The 12719-nt window shown below is 40.8% G+C and overlaps 1 protein-coding gene across 2 annotated transcripts in view; it reads left to right on the forward strand.

The window, feature by feature from the left end:
• The first annotated feature begins 861 nt into the window (after positions 1–861).
• G2E3 (G2/M-phase specific E3 ubiquitin protein ligase) overlaps positions 862–12719 on the forward strand; it is a 63575-nt gene continuing 51717 nt past the window's right edge. For both annotated transcript variants that reach the window (XM_061159054.1, XM_061159055.1), the window contains exon 1: positions 862–987. In XM_061159054.1, coding sequence (XP_061015037.1) covers positions 917–987 — 71 coding nt within the window. In that variant the 5' untranslated portion in view covers positions 862–916. The remainder of the gene's footprint in view (positions 988–12719) is intronic.

Here is a 12719-nt window from a genome sequence, read left to right on the forward strand (position 1 = left end):
CTCATTGGACTGATGGCAGGGTTGCTGGTGCTAACTGTCAACATTTTGTTGGAAGAAACTGAAGTACGCATTAAGCATCCTAAAGAAGGAGTGATTAACAAAAACTCAGGGGACAAACATTAAAACAAAACCTGCCTATATAGTCTTATTTTAAAAATCTTCTATGTATTCTCTCTCTCTCTCTCCCTCTAATCGGCTTTTTGTCTTCCTCAAACAGAGTGTGGAAAGAAGTCCTGACGGTGCCGAGGGAAGCATCAGGAGACCTAGAGAAATTACGTACTAAGGACGTGGAGGGTTTGTTTTTTCACTTCTGGTTGCAGCTGGTGCGTACGCGAGGCGAGGAGTAAACAACGGGGCTCACTCGGTTAGTTCTTTCCTTCAAAGGAAAGGTGAAAATAGGCAGATTAACCGGTGGCTCAGACGATAGAATCTGCCTACAATGCGGGAGACCCAGGTTCAATCTCTGGGTCGGGAAGATACTCTGGAGACGGAAACGGCAACCCACTCCAGTATTCTTGCCTGGAGAATCCCGTGGATGGAAGAGCCAGTCCACGGGGTCGCAAAGAGTCGGACACGACTGAGTCACTTCACTTCCTTGAAGTGAAGAAAATTCAGCACGTCTCAATCCATTTCAGAAACGAGAGAACACTCACTAGCCACCGGGCAGAAATACCAACCCCGCTCCCTCACTTCTCTTCAGACCTAAGCAGGGAGATGCAAAAGAAACTGAAGCGAAGAGAAAAGAGCAGGAAAGCCAACGCGAGGTATTAGAACCGGGACCCGCCTCGTCCTTCCGCAACTTCCGCGTCACAGCGGGCCCCGCCCTTCACGGGGCGGGGCTGAGCCTTCCTTCCGGGTTGCGGGCGGAAGTGGGAGAATTTGAATTGTGTGGGCCGTTTGCTGTAGCAGCTCGCGGATGGCCTGTGGCGCAGCGCGGGAAGGGAAAAGTGACACGGCCTCTCTGGAACTTCTGCCCAGCGCGCCTTGGTGAGTGGACGTGGAACAGCAAGAAATGGAATATTCCAGGGAGAGAAGCAGGACCGTCGGATGGGTCAGGGGTCTGGAGACCGGACAGTACAGCGGGGGCCTCAGAGAGCTTTTGGGGTGTCCTGTGGTGGGGCCGCATGTGAGGACTTTGGGAAGTTGGCGCAGGGGGAGCCTCTCCCGGGTCAGCGCTCCAAAGAGATGGCTCACACAGCATCTCTAGAGTGTTGGGGATTCGGAGGCCCGACCGCCCCCGAAACTGTTTAAACTGTCGACTTTCTGGTAATTGCAGTTCAGTATTTCCGCCAAGTAGGTTCGAATACTGAAGCTTCAGCAGTAGTTATTGCTAAAGTATTACCATACGCAAAAGAATCTTCCTTTATTAAAGGTGGAAGGTTGGGAGCAGGTTTAGAATGAAGAAATGTTCTACGTGGCTCCGAGTTCCTTCTAAAAGGAGTAGTCTTTCTTACAGTGGACCGCAGGGAATTGGCAGTCTTTGAAATACCTGGTGGGGATTTAAATTGAAATCTGAGTATCCTTTGTATTCAAAACCTGGATATTTGCCTTTCATGGTTGACATTTTTCGTGCACCGCAAAAATCCGAGACTCTTGCTTATTTAAATTGGCTATATAGTAACAGTGGTGAGTCACAAGGGTGTTAGTTTGCTAACAATAGGGATAAGGTTTAGTTCCACAGACCTGCCTTTTCATCCCCGTCATTCATTGGCCGATTAGGTTGTTGTGGAGTCATTTCGAAAGTACTAAATTTTCTGACATCAGGTTTTGTTTTGGGTTTTTGTTTTACTTATTTTTAATGACCGGCTACCTCAAAAATCAAATTCTATCTAACCTCCCAACAAAGTCACGCCTTCTGGAATAGTTTAAATGTGTACCCTACGTGCAAACTATAAGTAAGCATTTAAATGTGTAGAAATTTTATATCTTGGCTTGTTGAAAACTGTCAGACTAATTTTGTATTGCTTTATAGGATCAGATATTTTATGCTGCTTCTGAGATTTAAACATCAGGGTATCATACCATATAAATGTATAAGTTTCTTTTAAAAAGTAGGACTTAATAATATTCAGAATAAATTTCCCTTTGTCCAGTGCTGGCTACTCCTACTCTCCCGTCCCTGCTGATGAACTTTTGTTTCACTATTAGCCAGGAAAAATAAATGTAAATATTCAGTAGTTATGGTCATTAAAATTTAAACATTTTATGTAGGACTGCAGCAAGACATTAGCTATACTTTGTTAAGGTTTGCTTAATTCAGATTTTATGATTCTACTTATTATAAGCTACCAGCAAATGGTAATTTCCCCTGTAGAATTCATCTCTACATTTTCTGTTCCTTTTCGTTACCTGGACTCTCTTCTTTCTTTTTTTGCTGTGTCTACCTGAATCAGTGAATTTCAATTTTTATTGTGTACACATTACCTTGAAGGATATGTTAAGTGCTGATTCCTGTATTTCAAATCTCAGAGTTTATAATCCCATAAATCTGGAGGATAGTGTTGTGTAAATTTAATTTGAAGGTTAGAAGTTTTGATGAATATTTTAAAAACACTGACTTGGTCTCTCTTAGAGAAGCATTGTTAATATGTTGGTTAAGATCATGAAAGTGGAGCCAGATTGCTTGCATTTGATTTCTGTTCTTGTGACTTGGTAGCTGTCTGACCCTAAGGCAGTTAGTTCCTTAACCTTTCAGTGCTTAAATTCCCTCAATTATAGTGGAGATAATAGCAATATCTATCTGGTAGGACTATTGTGAGAATCAAATGAATTAGTACACATTAAAATCTTAGAATAGTGTGTGGTACATAGTGAATGATACATGTATCTCCTATGATATTGAGTTACTCTAAGCATTGTATGTACATTATGTCGTTAATCTTCAAAATAGCATTGTAATATTTACTATTATTTTCAGATAAGAAAACTGAGCCTACAAGGGTTTTAGCAATTTGTTCTCACACAGTAAAATGTTCAAACTAGGACAAAAACTAGATTTTGTTAGAAATTTTATACTTCTTACTGATTGATTTATTGTAATGCTTCCTGCCTCTGTCTGCAATCTCTCCTTCCAAATGTTGCTCTTTAAAAAATTTCTGATGACTTCCCATCATCCACCATATGTATTTCAAATTTCTTAGCTTTTTTTTCCCCCCAGAAACCTCAGTCTGGTTCCAACCTCTTTTTAAGAATTATCCTCATAATTTTCTGTCATTCTTTTCCATCCTGTGATATTCTGTGATATTACCACAATACTCCAGATCTCTTCTATAATATTTGTGCAGTTAGTCATTGACCTTTTTTATTTCTCCTTAAAATTTGACCCAGTAGGTTTCAGGTACCTTCCTAGACTTACCCAGTGAAGTGCTTCTTCCTCAGTGCAGTTTGTGTGTGTGCTAGTGTGCTCAATTGTGTCTGACTCTTTGCAAAAGAATATTAAAATTACTGAGGGAAGCACTGATGGATTTTTCTCTTAGAATGTAAGCTTAATGTAGAGGGTTAACTTAAACCCAAACTAAATACTAAGTCTTGCCTGGGTTTTGTATTTTTTATGCCTCACCTTTTCTATCGTGCTTCCAGTAGCCTAATATCAAACATTCTTACAAATTTTTTTGCTCTCAGATTTTCTAATTTATCTATTTTGCTGGAATGCTGCTGTTGAAATTTCTCTTACAAATGAATGGTCTTCGTATTAGTAGTAGGCTTTGTAGTTTTGAAATATTTGGGGCTTATTCACTGTGGAATTGGTTTAAAACTGGTGTGGAGTTTTTCATTGAAGAATATCTCACAGTCAGTTTTTTTGATCCATTTTTCCTATAACTTCCTTTGCAATGATTCTAAAGTAAAATACTTTTATTCATTTAGTAAATATTTATTGATCATCATGCTGGGCATGGTCAGATGTTTTTGTTTTTCAAGTCTGTCCCATAATCTTAGTCATAAGAATACTTCAGGATTATATAGTGCTTTACAGTTTATATAGCTTAACAGTTTCTTGGGATCTTATGACCCTGCAAGGTATTAAGATTCCCATAAAGAAATTGAGTCCTACTCTAAATCACACATAATTCCACAGTTCTCACTAGGGCAAGAACCCAGTTAAGAATTTCTTTCCTTCCATGGTGGCTCAGTGATAAATAACCCACCTGCCAGTGCAGAAGGTGTGGACTCCATCCCTGGGTTGGGAACTTAGTGACTACACAACACCCACAACTTGATGTTATACATTCTGTGCCTGCTTACTCAATCATATCTAGCTCTTTACAACCCCATGGACTGTAGCCCGCCAGGCTCCTCTGTCCATAGAATTTTTCAGGCAACAATACTGGAGTGGGCTGCCATTTCCTACTCTGGGGATCTTCCCAACCTGTGGATCGAATCCATGTCTCTTGTGTCTCCTACATTGGCAGTTGGATTCTTTATCAACTATTCTACCTTTGTTGTTGGTGTTCAGTTGCTAAGTCATGGCCAACTCTTTGAGACCCCATGGACTGCAGCACTCCAGGCTTCCCTGTCCTTCATTATCTCCCAGCTTTGCTCACATTCATGTCCATTGAGTTGGTAATCCTATCTAATCATCTCAACCTCTGCCGCCTCCTTCTCCTCTTGCCTTCAGTTTTTCCCAGCATCAGGGTCTTTTCCAATGAGTCAGCTCTTTGCATCAAGTGGCCAAAGTATTAGAGCTTCAGTTTTAGCATCAGTCCTTCCAATGAGTATTCAGGGTTGATTTCCTTTAGGATTGACTGGTTTGATCTCCTTGCAGTCCAAGGGACTATCAAGAGTCTTCTCCAGGACCACAGTTCAAAAGCATCAATTCTTCAGCACTCAGTCTTCTTTATGGTCCAACTCTCAGGTCTATACGTGACTACTGAAAATGCCATAGCTTTGATTCTGTGGGCCTTCGTCGTCAAAGTGATGTCTTTGCTTTTTAATACACCGTCTAGGTTTGTCATAGCTTTCCTTCCAAGGATCCAAGGGTCTTTTAATTTCATGACTTGCAGTCACCATCTGCAGTTTTTGGAGCCCAAGAAAAGAAAATCTGACACTGCTCCCACTTTTTCCCTTTGCGTTTGCAATGAAGTGATGGGACCGAATGTCATGTTCTTAGTTTTTGAATGTTGACTTTTAAGCCACCTTTTTACTTTGCTTTTTCACCTTCATCAAGAGGCTCTTTAGTTCCTCTTCACTTTCTCCCATTAGAGTGGTATCATCTGCGTATTTGAGGTTGTTGATATTTCTCCCAGCAATTATCATTAAGTAATGTTCCATTGTCTAGGTGTACCTTAGTTTATCTGTTCATCTACTGAAGGACATCTTAGCTGCTTCCAAGCTGTAAATATCTCTGTGAAAGTTTTGTTGTGGACATACATTTTTATCTCCTTTGGGTAAATACCAAGATGCATGACTGCATAACGGAGGTAAATCCTGCTTGGCTGTGGTATATCATTCTTTTTATACATTGTTTGATTTTATTTACTTATATTTTATTGTGGCATCTATATTCATGACGTGTTTTTTTTTTTTTTCTTTGTGATGTCATTGTCTTTTTTTTTTTTGGTATTAGGTAAATGCTGGCCTAATGGAGTAAATTGGAAGTAGTCCCTCTCCTTCTGTCTTCTAAAGATACTGTAGAGAATTGCTATAATTTCTTCTTAAATGTTTGATAGAATTTTACAGTGAACCTGTCTGGGCCTGGTGCTTTCTGTTTTGAAAGGTTACTAATTATTGTTTCAGTTTCTTTAATACAGTTATATTCAGACTGTTTATTTTTTATTGTGTTTCAGCAAAAGTTGTGTTTCTCAAAGAAATGGTCTGTTTTATGGGGCTTCTCTGATAGCTCAGTTGGTAAAGAAATTGCCTGCAATGCAGGAGACCCCTGTTCGACCCCTGGGTTGGGATGATCCTCTGGAGAAGGGATAGGCTACCCACTTCAGTATTCTTGGGCTTCCCTTGTGGCTTAGCTGGTAAAGAATCCACATGCAGTGCAGGAGACCTGGGTTCAATCCCTGGGTTGGGAAGATCTCCTGGAGAAGGGAAAGACTACCCACTCCAGTATTCTGGCCTAGAGAATTCCATGGAGTCCATGTGGTCACAAAAAGTCAGACACAACTGAGCAACTTTCACTTTCATCCAAATTATAAAATTTATGGCCATAGAGTTGTTCATGTGTGTGTTAGTCGTTCAGTTGTGTCCGACTCTTTGTGACCCCATGGACTATAGTATGCCAGGCTCCTCTGTCCATGGAATTCTCCAGGCAAGAATACTGGACTATTGGAGTGGGTTGCCATTCCCTTTTTCAGGGAATCTTCTCGACCCAGGGTTCGAATATGCATCTCCTGCATTGGCAGGTGGGTTCTTTATCACTAGCGCCAGCTGGGAAGCCCAGATTTGTTCGTGAAGTGAAGTGAAATCGCTCAGTCGTGTCCGACTCTGCGACCCCGTGGACTGTAGCCTACCAGGCTCCTCTGTCCATGGGATTCTCCAGACAAGAATACTGGAGTGGGTGCCATTTCCTTCTCCAGGGGATCTTCCCGACTCAGGGATCGAACCCAGGTCTCCTGCATTGCAGGCAAACATTTTAACCGCTGAGCCACCAGGGAAGCCTGTTCATAGTAATGCTATATGTATATATATATGTTTGTTTGGTTGGTTGTTTTTTCAATGCCACATGGTTCTTGAGAGTTTAGTTCCCTGGCCAGGGATCAAACCCATGCTCCCTGCAGTGGAAGAGCGGATTCTTAACCACAGAACTTCAGGGAAATCCCTACATCCATTTGCTTTTAATCTATGTTTAAAGTAGGTATCTTGAGATAACATACTTAGGTCTTATTTTTTGATCTACTGTGACAAATCTGTCTTCTAGTTGGTGCATTTAGACCGTTGGCATACAAAATGATTATTAATATGGATGAATTAGTATCTACCATATTTGTTACTGTTTTCTATTTGTTTCCCTTGTTCTTTGTTCCTATATTTAGCGCCACTCTTTTTTTCTTTTAATTTTTTTTAAATTGAGCATATGAAAGTTTTCATTTTATTTTTACTTACTCTGGAAACTTCTTTTCTTTATGTAGATATGAATTTCTGACCTATATCGTTTTCCTTCTCTCTCAAGAGCTTCTCATAACATACCTTGAAAGGCAGGTCTACTGGCAACATATTCCATCAATTTTTGATTAAGAAAATCTTTATTTCTTTTTAATTTCTAAAGATAATTTCACAGGATACAGAATTCTAGGCTTTTCCCCCCCCTCCCTCCCTGCCCCCCAATACTTGAAATATTTCTCCTTTAAATATTACTCCTCTCTCTTTTTACTTGCATAGTTTCTGAGGAGAAATTGGATGTAATTCCTACTCTTGTTTATCTATTAGGTAAGATTATTTTCCCCTGTGACTTTTTTCAGGATTTTTATTCTTTATCTTTAATTTTCTATAGTTTGAAATAATATGTGTAGGTGTAGTTTTTTGGCAGTTATCCTGCTTGGTTTTCTGGAACTTCCTGGATCTGTTGTCTGGTGTCTGACATTACTTTGTTATTGTTTCAAATGTTACTGCTGTTACTTTCTCTCTCCTTCTGGTAGTCCAAGAACTTTTTGTTATGCTTTCTGTGGTTGTCTCACAGTCCTTGGATATTCTCTTTTTATTTTTGTTTTGTTTCATCTCGATTTTTGTCCTCTTTGCTTTTTAGTTTTCAAAGTTTCTGTTCAGATATTTTTAAGCTTTTAGAGGTCTTTCCTCAGCCTTGTCCCGTCTGCAGTAAGTCCCCTATGTATAAAGTTTCAAGTTGTGAATTTTCAAAGGTTGGAATGTGTGTTTGCATGTCCAGTCACATATTATGTGTGTGGCATACATTGTCACATGTGTGCATCCTCTACAAACGGTTGTGCTTTTGTGTAGTTTTTGTTGTTGTTCAGTTGCTAGGTCGTATCCAACTCTTTTCGACTCCATGGACTGCAGGCTCCTCTGTCCTTCACCATCTCCCAGAGTTTGCTCCGATTCATGTCCATTGAGTCAGTGATGCTATTTAACCACTCATCCTCTGCCACTGTCTTCTCCTTTTACCTTCAGTCTTTCCCAGCATCAAGGTCTTTTCCAGTGAGTCGGCCCTTCCCATCAAGTAGGTGGCCAGAGTATTGGAGCTTCAGCTTCAGCATTAGTACTTCCAATGAAAATTCAGGACTGATCTCTTTAGGATTGACTGATTTGATCTCCTCACAGTCCAAGGGAGTCTCAAGCATCTTCTCCTGCACCACAATTGTAAAGTATCAGTTATTCAGCACTCAGCCTTCTTTATGGTCTAGCTCTCACATCCGTACATGACTACTGGAAAAACCATAGCTTTGACTATACAACCTTTGTTGAAAAAGGTATACTATTTTACTGTACAGTAATGTACTCAACGTTCAGAAAACTGAGATCATGGCATCTGGTCCCATCACTTCATGGCAGTAGATGGGGAAACTGTGGAAACAGTGACAGACTTTATTTTTTGGGGCTCCAAAATCACTGCAGATGGTGACTGTAGCCATGAAATTAAAAGATGCTTGCTCCTTGGAAGAAAAGTTATGACCAGCCTAGCCGTTGCTGCTAAGTCGCTTCAGTCATGTCTGACTCTGTGCGACCCCATGGACTGCAGCCTACCATGGTCCCCCGTCCCTGGGATTCTCCAGGCAAGAACAGTGGAGTGGGTTGCCATTTCCTTCTCCAGTGCATGAAAGTGAAAAGTGAAAGTGAAGTTGCTCAGTCGTGTCCAACTCTTCACGACCCCACGGACTGCAGCCTACCAGTCTCCTCTGTCCCTGGGATTCTCCAGGCAAGAGTACTGGAGTGGGTTGCCATTGCCTTCTCCAGTGACCAGCCTAGACGGCATATTAAAAAGCAGAGACGTTACTTTGCTGACAAAGATCCATTTAGTCAAAGCTATGGTTTTTCCAGTAGTCATGTATAGATGTGAGAGTTGGATTATAAAGAAAGCTGAGTGTCAAAGAGTTGATGCTTTTGAACTGTGGTGTTGGAGAAGTCTCTTGAGGAGTCCCTTGGACTGCCAGGAGACCCAACCAATCCATCCTAAAGGAAATCAGTCCTGAATGTTCATTAGAAGGACTGATGCTGCTGCTGAAACTCTAATACTTTGGCTACCTGATGCGAAGAACTGACTCATTAGAAAAGACCCTGATGCTAGGAAAGATTGAAGGCAAGAGGAGAAGGGGACGACAGAGAATGAGATGGTTGGATGGCCTCGCTGACTGGATGACCATGAGTTTGAGTAAACTGTGGGAGTTGGTGATGGACAGGGAGGCCTGGCGGGCTGCAGTCCATGGGGTTGCAAAGACTCTTACATGACTGAGCGACTAAACTGAACGTATAGAATACAGTATGTTTATTTCAAGCCCAGGATGTCTGGAGTGTTAAAGCAGTAGAGATGTAGCTGGTACTGCCAAGTACTGCTAAGCTGGTACTATAGCACAAAGCAATAATGATGGAAACAAAAGTGAAAATAATTGAAAGAGTGGAGCAGGGTGAAAAGATGGCAATTATTGTGCATTCTTATAACATGAATCATTTAACCAGGCATGATTCTAAAGAACAAAAACAGGATTATGGAACATGTGAAGTCTGCTATGCCTATGTTGTTGACAATAATATCGAAGAAGCATGGAAAAGTGATGGAGAAACTTCTCAGTATGTGCCTGCAGGATCAGTGTCAGTGTCGAGTCCCTCTCAGCTTAATGTTGATTCAGCAGGAAACTCAATGCCTTTATGAAGACTTGAGGAAGAAACTGAGTGAAGAGTCAGATGGCATCTTTTAATGCCATCTTGGCTGGATTCATCAGTTCAAGGCTAGAGTCACCTTCACAGAGTAAAAGTAAGTGGCGAGGTGGTGAGTGCAGATACAGTAGTTGCCCATTAATTTCCTGAAATACTTTAAGAAATTATTGATGAAGGTGCATGTTGACTTGAATAGGTATCTTGTGGATGAGACAGGACTGTACTGGAAGAGGATGCCAAACTGAAGTTACATCAGTAAGGAAGAAAAGTGATGCCAGGCTTTAATAAAGCAGCAAAAAAATAGGCTAACTCTGTTGTTTGATGTCAGTGCTTCTGACGATATGAAGCTGAAAATTCTCTTAGTTTATCATTCAGAGAACCTAAGAGCCCTTAAAAACATAGCCAAGTGCTTTCTTCCTGTTATGTGGAATAGAAACCCCAAAGCCTGGGTTACACAGGCCATTTTCCAGGACTGACTTTTCCACCACTTAATCCTGGAGATCGAGAAATACTGCTTGGAGAAGGACATATCCCATTCAACATTCTTTTGCTGCTCAACAGTGCTCCAGGCCACCCCTCATTCATGATTGACTTCATCCTACCGTCAAAGGAGTGCATCTGCCACCAAATATTTTGTCACTCATCCAGCCTGTGGACCAGGGAGTTACAGCAACTTTCAAGAAGTATTTACATCACACTTCTTGTCAGGCAGTAAAGGCAGGTGATGAGTCAGGAACAGCCTTGTGACAGTTTTGAAAAGACTGTAACATCTACAAGGATGTAAAAAAACATTGACTTTGCTTGGCATGAAATTACAGTTGTCACCATGAATGGGGTTTGGAGGAACCTTTGCCTGTAGTTTGTTCATGATTTTCATGGATTTGAGAAGGTGAATAAGGAGTCCAAAGAAGTCTTCTGCAGCATATTGACCCTTAGTGAGATGTTAGAGCTACATCTGTAAGAGGATGATTTCACTGAACTCCAGCTTACTAATGAAGGCATAATGAAGTAGAGGCTGAGAGAAAGGACTGAGAGAGACAAGAGGAAGAAGTAACTGAAGAATTCATAACACAGGAAATGGCAAGAGAGTTTTCTTGATTTGAGGAAGCACTGTTAGTTTTTGAGGCACAGACCCCAAATGTAGAACAGTACATGAAGGTTGTAGCAGCCGTTCAGAATGCAGCCCAGTGCTACCATGTCATCTATGATGAGAAAAGAAGAACTACTACCTAGACATCACTGAATAATTTTTTCAAGAGGGTAGATAGAATTGAATCCAGCAAGGAACCAGAACCTGTGCCATCAATGTCAGGCATGAGTGAAATTGCAGCTTGCCCTCCGTCTCCTAGTGCTGGTGATCCTTCAACTCTACCATCTCCCTCCTCCTCTTTTTCCTCTAGCCAGTAACTCTTCTTGCCTGTTCACTCGATGCCATCTCCTGTATGCCAGTTGTTGTACTGTGTTGTACTTTTCAAGGTACTATACTGTAAGAATAAAAATGTTTATTTTTCATGTCTGTTTCTTTCTTATGTGTTGTATGAAAAATATTTTAAACCTTCTGCAGTACAGTACTATATTACTGATTGTGTTAGTTGGTTACCTGGGCTAACTTTATTGGATTTCGGAACACACTGTCAGAATGGAACTTGTTCATATGTGGGGGACTTATTGAACTAGTTATTCTACCACTTTCTTCATTTCCATTAGTGTTTTTGATCTCTAGCATTTCTTTCTGGTTCTTTCTTAGGATTTCTATTTCTCTGTTTACATTGCCTGTCTGATCTTATATGTTGCCTACTGTATCCACTAGAGCCCTTAGCATTTCAATCATAGTTATTTCAAATTCTTTGTTCTGATAGGAATGGATAAAGATGATGTGGTACATATGTATACTAGAATATTACCCAGTCATTAAAAAGAATGAAATAATGCCATTTGCAGCAACATGGATGGACCTAGAGATTGTCATACTGAGTGAAGTAAGTCAGAGAAGGAGAAATAATATATGACATCGTGTATATTGGAATCTAAAAAGAAATGATAAAAATGACCTTACAAAACAGAAGGAGACTCATAGACTAGAGAACTAACTTTTGGTTCTGGGTGGGGGCGGGGGCTGGGGCAGGAGGAGGGTGGGCAATGGGAAGGGATAGTTGGGAAGTTTGGGATGGACATTACACACTGCTATATTTAAAATGGATAACCAATAAGGACTTACTGTATAACACATGGAACTCTGCTCAATGTTATGTGGCAGCCCTAATGGGAGGGGAGTTTGGGGGAGAATGGATATGTGTATACGTATGGCTCAGTCCCTTTGCTCTTCACCTAAAACTATCACAACATTGTTAATTGGCTATACCCCAATACAAAATAAAGTTTTTAAAAATCTTGTTTTGATAAATCTATCAACATGCCTCCCTTGTCTGGTTCTGATGTTTGCTCTGCCTTTTCAAACTGTGCATTTTGCTCTTTGATATCTCTTGTAATTTTTTTCTTGATAGCCAGATACGAGGTACTGAATAAAAGGAATTGCTGTAAATAAGCCATTAGTAACGAGGTGGTAAGATGTGGTAAGAAGGGAAGTGTTTTCCAGTTCTGAGATTAAGTCTCATTCTTTTTGTGAGGCTATGCCTCTGGACTGTGAAGTTTACAATATCTCAGTTTTCTTCTCCCCTTCTCCATGGTACAGGATGGCTAGAGTATGGTGGAGTTTGGTATTAATATTTTTCTTTTCCTGGGTCATTTAGGCTCTGATAATACACTAGCAGATTAGGTTCTGGTTAATTAGTTTCTCCTGAGGGAAGGCCTTAATTAAGAACAGAGTGCTTTGCTGTATTTAAAAATGGGCTTCTCCGGTGGCTCAGCATTAAAAGAATCCTCCTGCATTGCAAGTGCCACAGGAGACATGGGTCCGATCCCGGGTCAGGAAGATCCTCTGGAGTAGGGCA

This window comes from Dama dama, chromosome 13 (assembly GCF_033118175.1).
Source record: "Dama dama isolate Ldn47 chromosome 13, ASM3311817v1, whole genome shotgun sequence".
In the NCBI taxonomy this organism is placed as follows: Eukaryota; Metazoa; Chordata; class Mammalia; order Artiodactyla; family Cervidae; genus Dama; species Dama dama.